Source organism: Leptonychotes weddellii, chromosome 11, assembly GCF_054177405.1.
Source record: "Leptonychotes weddellii isolate Sample4059 chromosome 11, ASM5417740v2, whole genome shotgun sequence".
NCBI classification, from domain to species: Eukaryota; Metazoa; Chordata; class Mammalia; order Carnivora; family Phocidae; genus Leptonychotes; species Leptonychotes weddellii.
In genome coordinates this window covers 68248214-68267877 of record NC_138379.1, presented here as the reverse complement: position 1 = coordinate 68267877, position 19664 = coordinate 68248214, and the positions used below count along the sequence as shown (strand labels likewise).

At 38.3% G+C, this 19664-nt stretch overlaps 1 protein-coding gene and 1 pseudogene across 1 annotated transcript in view; both read left to right on the top strand.

Moving 5' to 3' along the window:
• The first annotated feature begins 1151 nt into the window (after positions 1–1151).
• PGR (progesterone receptor) overlaps positions 1152–19664 on the top strand; it is a 40090-nt gene continuing 21577 nt past the window's right edge. Inside the window, exons 1-2 of the mRNA XM_081797340.1 lie at positions 1152–3482; positions 4708–4859. Of these exons, the coding sequence (XP_081653466.1) occupies positions 1858–3482; positions 4708–4859 (1777 nt within the window). The 5' untranslated portion in view covers positions 1152–1857. The remainder of the gene's footprint in view (positions 3483–4707; positions 4860–19664) is intronic.
• LOC115939993 (U2 spliceosomal RNA) lies at positions 16599–16719 on the top strand (annotated as a pseudogene).

Below are 19664 nucleotides of genomic sequence, written 5' to 3'. Positions count from 1 at the left end.
CTCTATCTGCTTCCTAGAATTTGCTTCACCCCTCTTTTACCTCTGTAACTCCTTTATATTCAAAATTTGTCAAAATAAGCTAATTGTTAGAATAATCAATTCCAAAATCCAGTGGCCTACATCATATAGCTTTATTTCTCACTCATGTAGACCTGCCCCAGGTGATTTAGAGGTCCAAGATCCTTACCTCTAGTGGTTCTGCCCATCCTGGAGTCTTGGAGTCTTCCACTGTATTCTCTATATCTGGTTGAGAGAACCTGTGGGGCATCAGCACAGATAGGATCTTGAGGAACTTTTTAAATGATTAATTCAGTTTTGAACATGGTATTTAGGATGACATCAAGATAACCAATGTTCTTGCGTTCAGCAGAGATTGTTAGTTTATGATTCTGTACCTCAAATATATTGCAGTATTCTCCCCCTCTCTCTATTATATCTTATAAAATAAGAGGTGATCTACTTAAACAATAAACCTCAAAGATAATTATTTTTTAAGAATAAATATGTTGGGGGAGAAAATACTATTCACCATCTCTATTGAGGGACTTATGATGTAGCACAGAATATAAGCTGGAGCTAAGGGAAACTTTCCTTAAAGTGCTAGTTAATAAAAGTTGGAATAAATTCCTTAGACAAATCAAAATACGACACACAACATCTAAACTTCAGAACCGGTGAAGAGGTATTATCAACTATCTTCCACTCCCCAATTTCTCTGCCACATTGAGGACTGTTCCAAAGGAGCAGGACATCTTGGTTGTATTAAGAGAAATTTGAAAGTACTCACTTTCATGGAAGTCATAACAGAGAGAATCTCTTTTATATTATTTAGGATCATCCTTGATACCTTCTTTAACATAGCCAAATATCTTTCTCGATGTTAAATCTTTACAAAACTGAAATCCTGAAAGAATCCATTCGTTTTTCCAGTTAGATTGAGCATGATTCTTAATTGGTAGTACAATATCTTAATATGTTTATGAAGTTCCATTCCACAGCACCTGCCCTTCAGAGTGGAATTCAGACTAGTGGTTGGGGATACCAAATCCAGAATTTCAGATCAGGTGCGTCATTGGTGTAGGGAGGGGCTTTGGGCGGGGCATCCCGATAGGGCGGAGGCGTCATTAGAAAGCCGTGGGGCCAGGCTATAGCTGTCATTACTCGAGTCAAGCTTAGTATTATTTGTGTTCGAGGATATGCTGTGTAAGCAGCATTCTCAATGCAAACTAGTTTCACTCAGCACTTGAGTGAAATATATAAGTACAGACGTCTCGTCCTCCTGAACTGCCGAGAAACGTGAGAGCTCCAGGGATGATTGTCGCCAGCTATTTATTGGGAGCAGGCAGAAACCCGACTGTTTTTGAGAATGGGCTGTAGCGAGAAGTCCAAGTAGTCCCAGGGTTTTAATGAGAAGGAAAGTGGAACGCAGTCAGGGATTGGGAGCTACAAGACACGCTCCGCTTTGAAGCCGGAGAAAAAGTCGGGAGAGAGAGCCGCGCACATAATTGCTTTCGAAGTCACCGCCACTCGAGTGCCGGAATTGTGAGTACTCTGCCCCTCCCGTCCTCCGACTGAAGTCGGAGAACTCTCCCAGCTAGGAGACTACCTTCTCCTGCTCTCCCCACCTGACTGCCACCCTTCCTCTGCCTACCAGATGGAGGGCAAAGGCAGAAGCTGACCAGCGCCGCCCCCTTCCGACCCGGGAGGTGGAGATCCCCCACCCCGCCCCACAGAGTCCAGCCAAATTCAACTTAACTTTCTCCTCCCGCTGCTCCTATATTTCCCACACCTCCTCCTCCTTCCCCTATCCCTCCTCCTTACAGACAGGGGAGGGGGAAAAGGGGAGTTCAGGTCGTCATGACAGAGACGAAGGCAAAGGATTCCCAGGCTCCCCACGTGGCGGGCGGCGCGCCCACACCCGTCGGATCGCCTCTGTCGGGACGCCGGGACGCTGGCTCCTTCCAGGCGAGTCAGACCTCGGACGCCTCGCCTGTAGTTTCGGCCATACCCATCTCCTTAGACGGGCTGCTCTTCCCTCGTCCCTGCCAGGGACAGAATGCTGACGGGAAGACGCGGGACCAGCAGCCGCTGTCAGACGTGGAGGGGGCGTATCCCAGAGTAGAAGCCACAAGCAGTGCAGGAGCTGAGAGCTCTAGACCTCCAGAAAAAGACAGAGGGCTGCTGGACAGTGTCTTGGACACGCTACTGGAGCCCGCAGGCCCGGGGCAGAGCCACGCCAGCCCTCCTGCTTGTGAGTCCACAAGCCCTTGGTGCCTGTTTGGCTCCAAGCTTCCCGAAGAACCCCGGGTTGCCCCCACCACCCAGGGGGTGTCGTCCCCGCTCATGAGCCGGCCAGAGAACAAGGCTGGCGACAGCTCCGGGAGGGCAACTGCCCATAAAGTGCTGCCCAGGGGCCTGTCACCGTCCCGGCAGCTGTTGCCCCTGACCTCTGGGAACCATCCTTGGCGGGGGGCCGCCGTGAAACCAGCACCGCAGCCCGCTGTGGTGGACGTAGAGGAGGAGGATAGCTTCGAGTCCGAGGGCTCCGTGGGTCCGCTTCTGAAAGGCAAATCCCGGCCTCTGGGAGGCACAGCAGCTGCAGGAGCTGCGGCCACCTCTCCTGGAGTGGCCACAGGAGGCGTCACCCTGGTCCCCAAGGAAGATTCCCGCTTCTTAGCGCCCAAGGTCTCCCTGGCGGAGCAGGACGCGCCCGCGGCGCCCGGGTGCTCCCCGCTGGCCACCACGATGATGGATTTTATCCACGTGCCCATTCTGCCCCTCAACTCGGCCTTCCTGGCCGCCCGCACCCGGCAACTGCTGGAAGGGGAGAACTATGACGGCGGGGCTGCGGCTGTCAGCGCCTTTGCCCCGCCGCGGGGCTCGCCCTCGGCTTCGTCCACCCAGGTAGCTGCCAGCGACTTCTCCGACTGTGCATACCCGCCCGACACCGAGCCCAAGGACGATGGGTTCCCGCTCTATGGCGACTTCCAGCCGCCTGCCCTGAAGATCAAGGAGGAAGAGGAAGGCACCGAGGCAGCTGCGCGCTCCCAGCGGCAGTACCTGGTGGCGGGTCCTAATCCCGCTGTTTTCCCGGATTTGCCGCTGGCTCTGCAGCCGTTACCTCCGCGAGCGCCATCGTCCAGACCCACGGAAGCGGCGGTGGCGGCCGCCGCACCCGCCAGTGCCTCTGTCTCCTCGGTGTCCTCGTCGGGGTCGACCCTAGAGTGCATCTTGTACAAAGCCGAGGGCGCGCCGCCACAGCAGGGCCCGTTTGCTCCGCCGCCCTGTAAGGCGCCAGGGGCAAGCGCCTGCCTGCTGCCCCGGGACGGTGCCTCCACCTCGGCTTCGGCTGTCGCTGCGGGGGCGGCCCCCGCGCTCTACCCGCAGCTCAGCCTCAACGGGCTCCCGCAGCTCGGCTACCAGGCCGCCGTGCTCAAAGAGGGCTTACCGCAGGTCTACCAGCCTTATCTCAACTACCTGAGGTGAGGGCCCCGGGCGGGGCGCGGGGATTCCTAGGAGTCTCGCGAATAGCGGTCCAGCCAGTTCGTCGCCGCTATCTCCTGGCCCTCAGGGTCCCACTCACCCGAGTGGCCTCAAGAGGAGGGGTGGTCGGGGCGGGGCACAAGGGTAATTTGGTTTCCTTTTTCTTCCCTCCTCTCCTTACTATTTTAGGGACACAAAGGGGGCGCATAATATGCCGTTTTTGGAGCGTGCCTCCTCAAAAATATTTTCTAAACTTTCCAAATCTGCGAGTTTTCGAGACAAAACTAGCCCTGATTTAAAAAGTGCAACGTCATTCTAGGTGCCGCAGTGGAGCGGGAAAAGCGCAGCGAGTTGGGGGCTTTATAAAATGGTTATTTTCTTAGAAGGACATTTACGGGGATTGTCTTTCTTGGAGCAGAGACTTTAAGGATCCTCCTGGAGGGGTGGTAGTTGATGTATGGTAGCTTGCCAGAACTGAAAGCATAACTTCACGGATTGGGACATTTAATGGCTCAATTTTCATACGAATCTCAAGGCTAAAGTTATGTGTAATATGTTTACATTATGGATTTAAACATCAATCACTACCAGTGCACTGTATTCTATTATTGTTTCGGTTTCGCTACTTTTTTCACACAGGTTTTCAAAAACATTTTGATTTACATACTGAAGTAGTGGGATTTTAAAGAATGTTCGCTTTAGAATCTTATTGCTGTGAATGGGCAAAACAGTGTCAATATACTGAACAATTCTTTAAAATGGCAAACACATAAACTCGTGTAAGTGAACAATCATTAGGGGTTGTGTTAAAAACCCAAAACAAAAGCATTGCTAAGTACCACTGAACCCTTAAAACCATGTTTATAGTTACCCAGGCTACAGAAGGGAATAACATTTCATCTGTCAAAGAGTAAATTTATTGTTCTATATAAGGAGTTTTGTAGAAATTTTTTTTTAACAAAACCAATGAACTTTTGCTTTCCTGAACATAAAATTATATATTATTCTTTTATGTTGGTTCTGCTGATGAATGACTAATAACTTACAAATGTGGTGAATCCAGTAACAGTACACCAAGTTTAATTTGCATGTCTTTCAAGGGTGTGTATACATTCAGTTCTGTTTTAAAATCCCCTTTCACTCTGTCAATTCTGTTAAGAAAACTTTAGTATTAGCTAGTGGTGCACCTAAAAATAAATGGAGTACTTTGTTTTGCATTTCAAGGCCGGATTCAGATGCCAGCCAGAGCCCACAGTACAGCTTCGAGTCATTACCTCAGAAGATTTGTTTAATCTGTGGAGATGAAGCATCAGGCTGTCATTACGGTGTCCTCACCTGTGGGAGCTGTAAGGTTTTCTTTAAAAGGGCAATGGAAGGTAAGTTCCTTTCTCCTGATCCTTTATTTTTGGTTTAATTGTAAACCGAGAGCATCTATTATTTTTTAGATTTTAATTATCCCTTGCTTCTAAGAAATGGTGATATTTCCATATAACTTAAAATATATGACTATGTTTTAACAATGTTTTTATTTCTAATACTCAAAATTGAATGTGGTTGGGTATTTTAATTGCATACTCTTTGACTAGCCCTTTCAATATTAGACTCAGGTTATACTAATCTTGGGGACAGTGCTGCTATTGTTCATTACCTATTTAGCTTTAAAGAAACAGCTTGGCTGTAATTGTATTTTTATATTTCTATTATATAGTATATGTAATATATACTAAATTTAAAATTTTGATCAAAAGAAAAATGGTGAAAGTCATTGAAATTATGTATCTGTACTTATATGTGTGTGCATATATATGTGATACAGTTACAAATTTTCTACATAATTTTGTCTTTTCTCTACATTCATATTTATGTAATACTTATATAATGGTAATTCTAAACAAATTTTTAAAATTCTCTTTTTTGTTTGGTATATTTTTATAAGGGGATAGGAGTAAACCGTTTAAAGCAAATGAAAAATTTGGGTATCACAATAACAATTACTGAAGAAGTAGTTTGCCATAAGACCTTCATATTTTTAAAATCATCTAAATTACGTATTTATCTAATGATTTTTAATTGACTTACACAATGTATTTTGGACTTGAACTGAGCTGAAATGAGTTTAGGGTTTCCTCTGGAGTGAAGAGATCACACCTGGACAAGGAACAAAAGATCTGATTACCTGCTTTTTTGCTTCCTGTTTGTGAGTTGTTTTTTTTGTTTTAATTTCAAGAGCCTTCTGTTTATAAGTAGGAAAGGAAGGAATGGGGAATTTTTACCTTAATGGAATTTTCAAAGGAGTTTGATGTGCATATTTAATATGCATCAAAAGAATATAACCTAAAAGACATTTTAAATTCACTATTCTTGTAGATGCATAACAGGTGATTCTTTACAACTATTATACCTTTTTGGTAAAAATGATTCCAAACCATTTATTAGTAGTATTTGTAATAATTCTACTTAAATTAATTCTTCTTAAAGAATATTTGCTTCATGCTTATCTAGATTATGATTTTTTTCCACAAAGGATGAATATATTTAACTGACACTGAACATATGTATTCAGCTTCAGGAGGTTTTAATTGCATTTTAAATTAATTGAAGCACTGTGTGAAAAGAGGCTACATGAGAAAATGGGACACAACTGAGAGTGGCCCCAACTTTCCTATTGACATTATTTAGTCATAGTTACAAATAGGAGTTCTTTGTGTGGAAGAGTAGATTCTCCAGCACATAATTGAAGTTACCATTTCCATGTGACTTTAGTTCTGGTTTTTTGAACATTCCTTTTGACATTAATAGGATTTCCTTCATTCTTACAGTCTCCTTAGAGTAGTCTAATTTTGTAAGTGAATGACCCCCCATAGAATTCCGTCTGAAGGCCAGTTTTTTTTTCTAGCCCAGCTCCATCTCTTTATAGATAAGCAAGTCCCAAAGACATAAATTTGAATTTCCAAAGAGCACACAACTTGTTAGTAACTAATTGTTAATCACCATAGGTTAGATACTCTTTCACTGCAATGCTTATAAATCAGAGATGGTGTGCACAAGTAGATATATGATGAATCCTACTTAATTTTCAGAAGTTACTTCAAAATGTGCATATAGAACCAAGATCACCCTAAGTAAAATACAAATGCTTTTATAGTATTAAAATAGTATTCAGAACCACATAAAATGTCTTCCCAAATTTACTCTTAGAAAGCATTTGTTGGACCATTACTGTTGGCATGATCCTGTTTTAGTCTTGAGTAGTAGAAATGAAGTACCTTTATTTGGCAATATTTACAAAAAGGAACTCAAGATGGATGTTTATAAGTCATTCATGAAACTAAAGCAAGATTACAAAACGATATGCGTAATTTCATTCATTTAGCAGGGTTTTTTTTTAATTTAAATTTTAATTTTTTTAAAAAGATTTTATTTATCTGACACAGAGAGAGGGAGAGAGCAGGCACAAGCAGGGGGATCGGCAGGCAGGGGAGAAGCAGGCTCCCCGCTGAGCAAGGCACCCGATGCAGGACTCCAATGTGGAGCTCGATCCCAGGACCCTGGGATCATGACCTGAGCCAAAGGCAGCTGCTTAACCAACTGAGCCACCCAGGCAGTCCCATTCAACAGTTATTTTATAACTCTTAGATCTGTGGCAAAGATATTCTTCCCTTGACTTCACCTCTCTCTGCCTTAGATATAAAATGAGGATAACAATAGCTACGCCTCAGGGTTGTTATAAAGATTAAATGAGTTAATACATGCAAAGTTTTGAAATAAATGCCTAGTATATTGTCATCTTCAATTGGTGTCACTTCTGTCAAGGAGCTTATGATAGAGTTGAGGAGGTAACATATATGCATGTATTTTTGCGTATAAAATAGAGATTCTCACCAAATGCCCAGATAAGCAAATTTGTAAAGTAGTTAAGATTTGTATGGCTTCTGAGTTAGTGTGTTTAGGCATGTATTTTTGCATATAAATAAAGATTCTCACCAAATGCCCAGATAAGCAAATTTGTAAAGTAGTTAAGATTTGTATGGCTTCTGAGTTAGTGTGTTTAGGCATGTATTTTTGCATATAAAATAGAGATTCTCACCAAATGCCCAGATAAGCAAATTTGTAAAGTAGTTAAGATTTGTATGGCTTCTGAGTTAGTGTGTTTAGGCATGTATTTTTGCGTATAAAATAAAGATTCTCACCAAATGCCCAGATAAGCAAATTTGTAAAGTAGTTAAGATTTGTATGGCTTCTGAGTTAGTGTGTTTAGGCAGGAGGAAGTTGGTTGTAGGATGGAATGTGCATATTCTATAATGACAGGAGAAGACTTCATGGAAAATATGAACTTCATTTTGTTACTAGAGAACAAGTAATATTATTGATCTCTGGGCATTGAGGAGGGCTTTTAAGTGTATATGTCCAAAGAGGAGTGAAAAGATTAAGATTTGACTGACTAAGACTTGAAGAATTATATTAGGAAATCATTAAAATTAAAGGTTGGGAAGTTTAATTGCCAGTGTTTGAATGAATTGGGATAAAATCAGTGATTTAAGACAAGTTAATAGAAGTTTCTGGGAATTTTCATGACTAAGAAAGATGAGTAGAAGGACTTTAACAGTTGGAAAGAAATGGGTGTGAAATCTAAAGTAGGGGTTGATCAAGGTAGAACTATGTGTGGATGCCAATATGTCCAGAAATGGAAAGTTGGTGGTCAAAAATATAGATATTGTTACCAAGGATAATAATAGCAAGGCAACTGGGTGGCTCAGTTGGTTAAGCGTCTGCCTTCGGCTCAGGTCATGATCTCAGGGTCCTGGGATCAAGCCCCATGTTCGGGTCCCTGCTCAGCGGGACCCTCTTCCACTCCCCCTGCTTGTGCTTGCTCTCTCTCTCTCAAATAAATACATACAATCTTTTAAAAAATGATAATAGCATTTTAGAGTACTTTCTATGTACCAGTGACTATGTGTTTTATGGGTATTTTAATTCCTTTAATCCTTATAATCACTATATTTTCAATTTACCAATAAGGAAACTAAGCCCAGAGATGTTAAATTGCCTTAATCATAGTTAGGAAGTGGTAGAGTAAGGATTCAAACCCAAGTGCTGTGACTCCAGAATCTGTGCTACATTTCTCTCAATTATACTACATTTCTCTTAATAGGAAATCCTATTTAAATTTCAAAGAAAAACAATAGAGGGTTGTAAGAAAAAATGTGAGCCAAATGATAAAACATCTAGGAAGGTAAAAGTGAATCCTAAAGGAGATTGCAAGATGAAGGGTGATTAAAAGTGTGTGATATAAATGGATGGATGATACTAACTTCACCTTTAGGACAGCTATGAGAAGACACAGGGGACCAAGAACCAGTTTCTTTACCTCTCCTCCAAGTTGGGAGTGAGAGACAATAAAGCCTGTAAAGAAGTCACCCAGGAAAACTGGGTTTCTCTTGGTATGAGACAGAAGAGAGAAGAGGCAGAAAAGGAAAGAAAAGAAAAGGAAAGAGAAACCACTCAGGAAGTGAGTGTTTGGGGGTGGGAAGAGATGACCTCTCTTAACCTAAGAAAATGAATTAGCCAAAAAGCAACTGGTTGAATAGCCCATTGCATTCCTTTACTAAGACTTGGAATGAACCAGGAAGTGGTCAGGAATTGCCTTAATACCTTTCAAGGAGATGAAGTCATAATGACCCAACAAGTTCTAAAAATGCAGGCCATGACTTTGTAGTAAGACGGAAAAGATCATTTCTCATTGGCTTTTCTGTGTATGTACTGTGACTAGCGTGGTGCTAGGAATATACTAGATATTCAGTAAATTTGTTCTAAATCATCCTAACTAATGATGCCAAACTCTTATTCTTTGGATGCTTTTTACTGTGACAGCATTTGTAGTGAATAAATTTGATGGAATATGGGTGGGGAAATAGTGTAATACAGTGAAACCTTATTTAGAAGACACTAAGTAAGTATTGATGGATTTGTAATTATACTATATTATTAGCCTCATTTTTATTCTAGGTATATTGAAGTATAATTGACAAATAAAATTGTGAGATATTTAAAGTGTACAACATGATGATTTGATATATATGGTGAAAGGATTCTCCTATCAAGTTAATTAACACATCCATCCCCTCACTTATTTATCTTTTTTCTTTTTGGCAAGAATATTTAAGTTTTATTCTCTTAGCAAATTTCAGTCATATAATACAATGTTCTCAACTAGTCACCATGTTATATATTATATCCTCAGACCTATTCATCTTAAAAGTTTGTACACTTTTACTAACCTCCCCTTATTTCCGCTATTTCCCAGCCCCTGGTGACCATTTTTCTACTCTTTCTATGAATTTGATTTTTTTTATTCCATGTGTAAATGATACCATGTGGTATTTGTCTTTCTCTGTCTGGTTTATGTCATGCATAATGTCCTCTAGGTTCATCTGATTTGTTCATGTATTAATAACCATGTATTTATTGAGCACCTGCCATGTGCTAGGCATTATGCTAGGTACTAGTTGGAAATGCAGTAAAGTGGGACAGACCTGGCTAGCTGCAGCCCTAGTGGAGTTTACAGTATAGTGGAGGCAAGAAACACTCTATCAATTAGCATTTATATAATGAATTATAGATGTGCCAAGTGAATAGTTTAAGCAATGCCTGGAAAACTAGAGAATTGACACCTCTGTCAGAAGCTGGGAGTGATGGGAAATATCTTATAGATTTAGAAAGATACCATCATAAGTAGAATACAGAGGAAACTGGACAGAAATGAAATACTTTTATGCATAAAGTATTTCTTTCAAAAGTTGAATAGAGTTGGTGTCAGAGACTAAAAATGAAACTGATTTGGTAGCATATTCTCCCTGCTCTGGCTTCCAAAAGAGAAATAATGAACATTCAAATTCATTTAAATATTTTATTATTTTAAGAGAAATTTTAGGTTTACAGCAAAATCAAGAGGGAGGCACAGAGATTTCCCATATACTTCTTGCCCTGGCATAGCCTTCCCTATTATTAACATCCTCCATTAGAGTGGTACATTTTTTGTTACAATTGATGAATACTTCAATTATGAACACTTCATAATCACCCCAAATCCATAGTTTGCATTAGGGTTTGCTCTTGGTATTGTACATTCTATGGGTTTGAATAAATATACAATAAAATGTATCCATAGTTATGGTGTCATACAGAGTAGTGTCACTGCCCTAAAAATCCTCTGTATTCCATTTATTCATCCTTCTTTGCCCCCAAATCCCTGGCAACCAGTGATCTATTTACTCTCTCCATAGTTTTGCCTTTTCCAGAATGCCATTAGTTTCACTTAGTAATATGCATTTAAGTTTCCCCCATGTCTTTTCATGGCTTGATATCTCATTTCCTTTTAGTTCTGAATAATATTACACTGTCTGGATGTAACACAGTTTATCCATTCACCTGCTGAAATGTATTTCGGTTGCTTCCAAGTTTTGACAACTATGAAGAAAGCTGCTATAATGATCCATGAGCAGGGTTTTGTGTGGGCATATGGTTTTTTGGGGGTTTTTTTGTTTTTTATTTCTTTGGGTAAATAACAAGGAGTATGATTGCTACATGTTATGGATGTTTAGTTTTGTAAGAGATCTTCAAACTGTCTTCCAAAGTGGCTATGCTACTTTGCATTCCCACCAGCAATGAATGAAAATTCTTGTCACTCTGCATCTTTGCTATCATTTGGTATTGTCTGTGTTCTGGATTTTGGTCATTCTAATAGGTGTATAGTAATATCTCATTGTTTTAATTTGCATTTCCCTGATGACGTATGATGTGGAGCATGTTTTCATATACTTATTTGCCATCCACGTATCTTTGGTGAGAAGATGAGAAGCCCGTTAAGGTCTTTTACCCATTTTTTAATCTGGTTGTTTTCTTGTTATGTTTTAACAGTTCGTATATATTTTGGATAACAGTTCTTTATTAGATACGTCTTTTGCAAATATTTCCTCCCACTCTGTGTCTTTTTATTCTCTTGAAAATCAATGCATTTTGCATAGCAGATAATTTTACTTTCAAAGAAATCCAGTTCCTCAGTTCTTTCTTTCATGAATCATGACTTTGAACATTGTATCTAAAGAATCATTAATGAAACTCAAGGTCATCTACATTTGCTCCTATGTTATATTTAGGACTTATATATTTTTTATTTTGAGTCTTATATTTAGGTCTGTGATCGATTTTGAGTTAATGTTTAGGAAGAGTGTAAGGTCTGTGTTTAGATTCACTTTGTTGCATGTGGATATCCAGTTGTTTAAGGACTATTTGTTGAAGAGATAGTTTTTGCTCCTTTGTATTCCCTTTGCTACTTTGTCAAAGATCAGTTGACATATTCATGTGGCTCTATTTCTAGGGTTTTCTATTCTGTTACATTGATCTTGTTGAAGTCAGGTATGTCAGTCCTCCAACTTCAATATTGTGTTGAATATTCTGGGTCTTTTGCGGCTACATATAAACTTTAAATCGTTTGTCAATAACCATGAAATAATTTTCTGGGGTTTTAATTGGGATTGCATTGAATCTGTAGATCAATGTATTGGGAAGAAGTCATGTCAACAATATTGAATATTCCCATCCACGAACATGGAATGTTGCTCCATTTATTTAGTTATTTTTTTTTTATTCATTAGAGTTTTGTGATTTTCTTCCTATAGGTCTAGTACATATTTGGTTATACTTAAGTACTTCATTTTTGGGGTGCTAATATAAATGATACTGTTTTAAATTTCAAATGCCATTTTTTCATTGCTAGTATACAAGAAAATGACTGACATTTATATATTAGCCTTACATCCTGCAGCCTTGCTATAGTTGCTTATTAGCTCCAGGCCTTGTTTTATCAGTACTTTTGGATTTTCTACATAGAAGATCATGTCACCTACAAATAAAGATAGTTTTATTTCTTTCTTCCCAATGAGGATACCTTTTACTTCCTCTTTTTGTCCTATTGCATTAGTAGGACTTCCACTCCAGTGTTGAAAATGAGTGGTAAGAGGAGATACTCTTGTCTTGTTCCTGGTCTAATGGGAAAGCTTCTAGTTTCTCACCATTAAGTATGACATCAGTTGTAGGTTTTTTGTAGATATTTTTTATCAAGTTGAGTAAGTTCACTTCCATTTCTAGTTTTGTCAGGTGCTTTTTCTGCATCTATTGATATGATCATGTAATACTGCTTTTTTAGCTTGTTGATGTGATGCAGCACATTAATTTTCAAATGTTGAACCATTCTTACATGCCTAGGGTAAATTCCATTTGGTCATGTTGTGGATTTCTTTTCAACTTTTTGGATTTGATCTGCAAGATTTTGTTGAGGATTTTTGCATCTATGTTTGTGAGAGATATCAGTCAGTAGTTTTCTGGTACTGTCTTTGGTTTTATATCAGGGTAATGCTGGCCTCATAGAATGAATTATGAAGCATTCCCTCTGTTTCTATTTAAGAGATTGTGGTGAATTGGTATGATTTCTTCCTTAAATGTTTGGCAGAATTCACCAGTGATCTCATTTGGGCATGGTGCTTTCTGTTTTGGAAAGTTATTAATTGCTGATTCAATTTCATTAATAGATATAGGCCTATTCAGATTATTTATTTCTTCTTGTGTGAGCTTTGGCAGATTGTCTATCTCAAGGCATTGGTCCATTTCATTTCGGTTATCAGATTTGTGGGCATAGAGTTGTACATAGTGTTCCTTTATTATTTTTTTAATGTCTATAGGGTCTACAGTGATATCCCTCTTTCATTTCTGATATTAGTAATTTGTGTTCTCTCTCTTTTTAATTAGCCTGGCTGGAGGCTTATATTGATTTTATTGATCTTTTCGAAGAGCCAGCTTTTGGTTTTGTTTTTTTCTTTATTGACTTCCTGCTTTCAATGTCATTGATTTCTGACCTTTTTTTTTTTCTACTTTCAGTGGCTTAATTTGCTCTTCTTTTTCTTGTTTGCTAAGGTGAGCTTTGATGATTATAATTTTAGCTCTTCTGTTCTAAAATATACAGTTATTGTTGTATTTATAAATGCTATAAATTTCCCTGTAAGCACTGCTTACATATAACTATATACCACCAATTTTGCTAATTTGTGTTTTTTTAAAGATTTTTTAATTAATTTATTTTTTATTATGTTGTTAATCACCATACATTACATCATTAGTTTTTGATGTGGCGTTCCATGATTCATTGTTTGCATATAACACCCAGTGCTCCATGCAGTACGTGCCCTCCTTAATACCCATCATCAGACTAACCCATCCCCCCACCCGCCTCCCCTCTAGAACCCTCAGTTTGTTTCTCAGAGTCCATAGTCTTTCATGGTTTGTCTCCCTCTCTGATTTCCCCTCCTTCATTCTTCCCTTCCTGCTAGCTTCTTCTTCTTTATCTTCTTTTTTTTTTTTTTTAACGTATAATGTATTATTTGTTTCAGAGGTACAGGTCTGTGATTCAACAGCTGACACAATTCACTAGGCTCACCATAGCACATACCCTCCCCATTCATTTATTTGTCAGAGAGAGCACAAGCAGGGGGAGTGGCAGGCAGAGGGAGAGGGAGAAGCAGGCTCCCCACTGAGCAGAGAGCCCAACGCAGGGCTCTATCCCAGGACTCTGGGATCATGACCTGAGCCGAAGGCAGATGCTTAACTGACTGAACCACCCAGGCATCCCTTCAGTTTTATTTAGTTCAAAATTTTTTTTTAATTTCTCAAGATTTTTTTTCTTTGAATCATGTGTTATATAAAAGTGTGTTGTAAAATCTCCATCTCCACATGTTTTATTTTCCAGTTGTCTTTCTGTTTAAGGTTCAATTTCATTGTGGTCTAAGAGCAGACATTTTATAATTTCTATTCTTCAAATTTGTTGAAGTGTGTTTTATGACCTAGAATGTGGTTTATCTTGGTGAAGGTTCCATGTGGGCTTGAGAATGTGTAATCTGCTGCTGTTGAATGAAGTAGTCTATAGACGTCAATTATATCCCATTGAATGATGTTGTTGGGTTCACCTGTGTCCTCATTGACTTTTTTTTTTTTGGCCTAGTGGATCTGTCGATAGAGAGATGTTGAAATGTCCAACTATAATAGTAGATTCATCTATTTTTCCTTGCAGTGCTATCAGCTCTTGTCACAAAATTTTAATGCTCTGTTGTTAGATCTTACACGTTAATGATTGCTATATCTTCTTGGAGAATTGACTCCTTTATCATTATGTAATGCTCCTTTTTATCCTTAAGAACTTTCCTTGTTTTGAAGCCTGCTCTAATTATACATTCAAATTTTCATGGACCAATTCATGAATTATTTTCTGTCTTTAGAAAGCTCTATAATGTTTTCTGTGTCTTTTGCACTCCGCAAAATTATCCAACAATCCCTCCCACCATAATTTCTTTGATTAAAATCTGGGCTCTTGAGAAGATAATTTGCCAATAATCTTGTTTAATTTTCTCTCCAGTAGAGTCTACCCTGCGACAGTTTTTCTATTATCCTAAAAATAAACATGAAATAATTCACTGGACTGGCTTCTAAATTTTATAAATAATAAATATTCTTATTAATAAATACTCATAATTTATATTTATGCTACAGGTCTCTCAGTTTAATATTTAGTGTGAATAGTAAGCTGGTTTTAAGTACAATTTTGCATTATGACCCATTAAAGTCTCCATTTTACTGAAAAAGAAGGAGCAGAAAGACTGCATTGGGGATCATCTGCTTAATGTATTTGCTTATTTAGGGTTGCCAAATTATTAATGCCTCTTCAGAACCTGCATCTTAACACCACTGCAAGAATCTGAGCGGGGAGGCATTGGTATCAAGACATTCATGCTAATTCTAACAGCTAGTGCTTCTGCTTCAGCCTTTGAGTTATTATACTTTAATTACTCAAGTAACACAATAATACATTCTCCTTTAAAAAAGAAAAACCTTACCAATAAGGCTTAAGTCCTCTTGGATCAATACTTCTAATCTGTTCCCTTCCCTACCATTCTTCTCTACCTCTATCTTAGTTTTTAACCTGTGTATGTGTATATAATGTTGTTTTGCATATGTTCATACATAAAAGGTATCCTATATGTAATAATTCTTCATCATTTTTTCATGCAGCAATGACTTGAAGCTCTGTGTTTATTTATAGTCCTGACTTGTTCTTTATTGCATAATATTTCATAGTATGATAATCCTTTTATTTATTTTTTAAATTCAATTAGCCAACATGTAGTATATCATTAGTTTCAGATGTAGAATTCAGTTAACCATCAGTTCCATATAACACCCAGTGCTCATCACAACACGTGCCCTCCTTAATGCCCATCACCCAGTTACCCCATCCCCCCCCCACCAACCTCCCCTCTAGCAACCCTGTTTGTTTCCTATAGTTAAGAGTCTCTCATGGTTGGTCTCCCTCTCTGATTTCTTCCTTTTGACTTTTCCCTCCCTTTCCCTATGATCCTCTGCGCTATTTTTTATATTCCACATCCGAGTGAAACCATGATAATTGTCTTTCTCTGACTGACTTATTTCACTCAGCATAATACCCTCCAGTTCCACCAATACTGATGTAAATGGTAAGATTGCATCCTTTTTGATAGCTGAGTAATACTCCATTATATATATATACACACACACATATATACCACATCTTCTTTATCCATTCATCTGTTGATGGACATCTGGGCTCTTTCCACTGTTTGGCTATTGTGGACATTGCTGCTATAAACATTGGGGTGCAGGTGCCCCTTCAGATCACTACATTTGTATCTTTGGGATAATACCAAGTAGTGTAATTACTGGGTCATAGGGTAGCTCTATTTTTAACTTCTTGAGGAACCTCCATACTGTTTTCCAGAGTAGCTGTTCCAGCTTGCAGTATGAAAATCCTTTTATTAAGGCATCACTGTCATACCATTACTTGAGTCAGTTTTTTTTGTGTTTGCCTCCTTGAGTACATGCCTTGTTCCTTTTTCCAGAATATAATTATTTTTAATCAGCTCTAAATGAACTACATGATTAGCTTCCATCATGCTGCTAAAATGATTTAAGTCATTAATTTATTCACTCCAGATACATGTGTTGACACTTAACTACATTTAAAAGTTGCTTATACTATCGCTTTCGGCCTTTTGGCTAAGATCAAGTGTAGTATCTGTTCTGATCAGTTTAAAAGTTGGTTATACTAGAACTAGAAAGATGAATATGTACATAATCCCCATTTTTGTCATATCCAAAATCAGGAAGAAGAAAAAAACAAAACAAAACAAAACAAAAAACCATTGTATAGTTAGTAAACATGAGAATACTTCAACTCTAGTTATGCCAAAGCCATGGATGATACATCATAGTATTCAATTAGACATCTCTAGAAGAATTGCAGTTTGTTCCACTAACATATCCTGATGTTGTGTAAGAGGCTTATTCATTTAAAAACACTTAACTACTCTTGACCATGACCCAGCCACTGTTCTAAGTGCTTTACTATATTAAGTCATTTAATCCTCCTAAGAGTTTTATGAGATAGAAGTACTCTTATTATCTATATTTCACAGATGAGTAGGTCACTACAAAGTATAAGGGTCAAGATTCAAATCCAGGGCATCTGACTACAACTTCTGTGTTTTGTGTGCCCATATGCTACCTCTCCAGAATGTTTTGTATTTGAATAAATGTTAATTACTTTATAATTCTTCAGACAAAAACATGATCTCTCCCAGGAGAGTGGTTTTCAAATTGTACTCCTCAAGTCAGTCCCATTCCTTTTCCAAACCAGAACAACTCTGTTTTCTCTGTTTATTTGGTTTATTCTTCCACTTAAGATTTTATTTGCACAAAGGATTCTCTGCCAACATTTTCTTTTAAATATCATTTCATCATAACAGGAAACTGTTAGGCCTCAAACAAGTGTTTATTCAGGTACTTGAGTGAATCCTAAACAGTTCCTTGATTTTTTGACATCTGTGCAAAGCTAGGATGAACATTTGGTCAAGATTTCAGGTCCAACTGTTTAATATTTGAACAGAATATGAACATTATTGTCTGAAAATCACATCTGACTTATAGAGCTTTATCTTTGTCAGCAAAACAAAGTAACTCCAGGGAATCTTTTATCAATCACTTGTTTAAAGGACTGATTGAAGTAATTGATGCTTAAGACAGTGACTCTAACCATTTACTTCCATGGATTTTTAAATTTTATCCCCATTTAGAATTTTAGAAAGATACCCTATCGATCTTCCATATCCACTGAATTTGAGAAGGGTAGATAAACACAATATCCTTCTTATTGCTGGATGACCCTCATATAGTAATAAACTACATAGTGCATATTTCACATAATTTGTCAGCCTATTGTGTTTTCCTTTAACTTCTACAATGTAAAGAACTAAATTTTCATGCTCAATTTTTTAATGTAATTAACTTAGGTTTTTGGTTCTCAACTGCTACTACAGCCTTTGGTGTTATGTATTTTATTTTTATTTTTTTTTTTTTAATTTTTTTTTTTTAGATTTTATTTATTTATTTATTTGAGAGAGAGAATGACAGAGAGAGAGAGAGAGAGCACATGAGATGGGGGAGGGTCAGAGGGAGAAGCAGACTCCCCGCCGAGCAGGGAGCCTGATGCGGGACTCGATCCCAGGACTCCAGGATCATGACCTGAGCCGAAGGCAGTCGCTTAACCAACTGAGCCACCCAGGCGCCCCTGGTGTTATGTATTTTATATAAAATTTTAAGGAATCATTTTTTTGTAGCATAGTACTCAATAGTAATATTTCTTCAGAAAAAGAAATATTCTCAATGTTATTTTCTCCTCTGTGACAAAGTGATTTATGGGACTGAATAAACAAGTGGTGAGTATGCACCATGAGTAAATTCCTTTGAAAATGTCATGAGAGCAATCCACCCAGAAAAGAACACAAAAATGTTATATGTAATTGCAAGGTATCCTTGGATCCTGAACCTTAAATTGTACTATTGTTTATTCTATACTTTTTGTTTATAACAGCCATTATTACAATTCTTGCTTTTAAAATCATGCATTCTCAGCAGTCCATCTAACATTTTACCTTCCCCATAAAAACATTCATTGTTTTTGTCTCTCTAATTAATATGATTTTTTTTTTTACCCTCAAGATCCAAACCACATTTAGTTTTTATTACCTGTGTTTACCTATGGGGTTTTCTAACCTCCTGGTGGAATCTAAAATTCTATGAATTTAAGCATGATACCTTATTTATCTTTTGTAACTTTCTGCAGAAGCCAATATGGTAGTAAAAGTACAGGAAGAATAATAATAATTGTTTCATAAACATTTATTATAATTTTCAGGGCTGCTACATTGCAAAACTACAGCAGGCACCATGTTCAATAAAGTCTATAAATTTATTTCTTACTACATGTCCAAAATCTCTAAGCTAAAATCTTTTGGGCCAGATGTGTTTCAGAATTGTATAAACATTTTAAAAAGATGATCTAGAATAAAATTTCATAATGAAACACGTTAATATTTATACAGCAAAATGTATGAACACAGCCTATAAAATATAAGTTTGGGCCTGGTTCTGCTGCCAAATGAAGTCAGGTCAAATGAACTCTCATTGACAAAACTTTTTTTAGCAAGTGTTTTTGTGTTTTGAAATTGTGAATGAGGAAGAACAAATACTGTGAAGATGTCAATGCTACCTAGAGCAATCTACACATTCAATGCAATCCCCATCAAAATACCATCCACTTTTTTCAAAGAAATGGAACAAATAATCCTAAAATTTGTATGGAACCAGAAAAGACCCCGAATAGCCAGAGGAATGTTGAAAAAGAAAAGCAAAGCTGGGGGCATCACAATTCCAGACTTAAGCTCTCTTATAAAGCTGTCATCATCAAGACTGTATGGTACTGGTACAAAAACAGACACATCGATCAGTGGAACAGAATAGAGAGCCCAGAAATGGACCCAATGTCCAATGGAAAAAAGACAGTCTCTTCAACAAATGATGTTGGGAAAATTGGACAGCCACATGCAGAAGAATGAAACTGGACCATTTCCCTACACCACACACAAAAATAGACTCCAAATGGTTGAAAGACCTCAATGTGAGATAGGAGTCCATCAATATCCTAAAGGAGAACACAGGCAGCAACCTCTTCAACCTCAGCCGAAGCAACTTCTTCCTAGAAACAT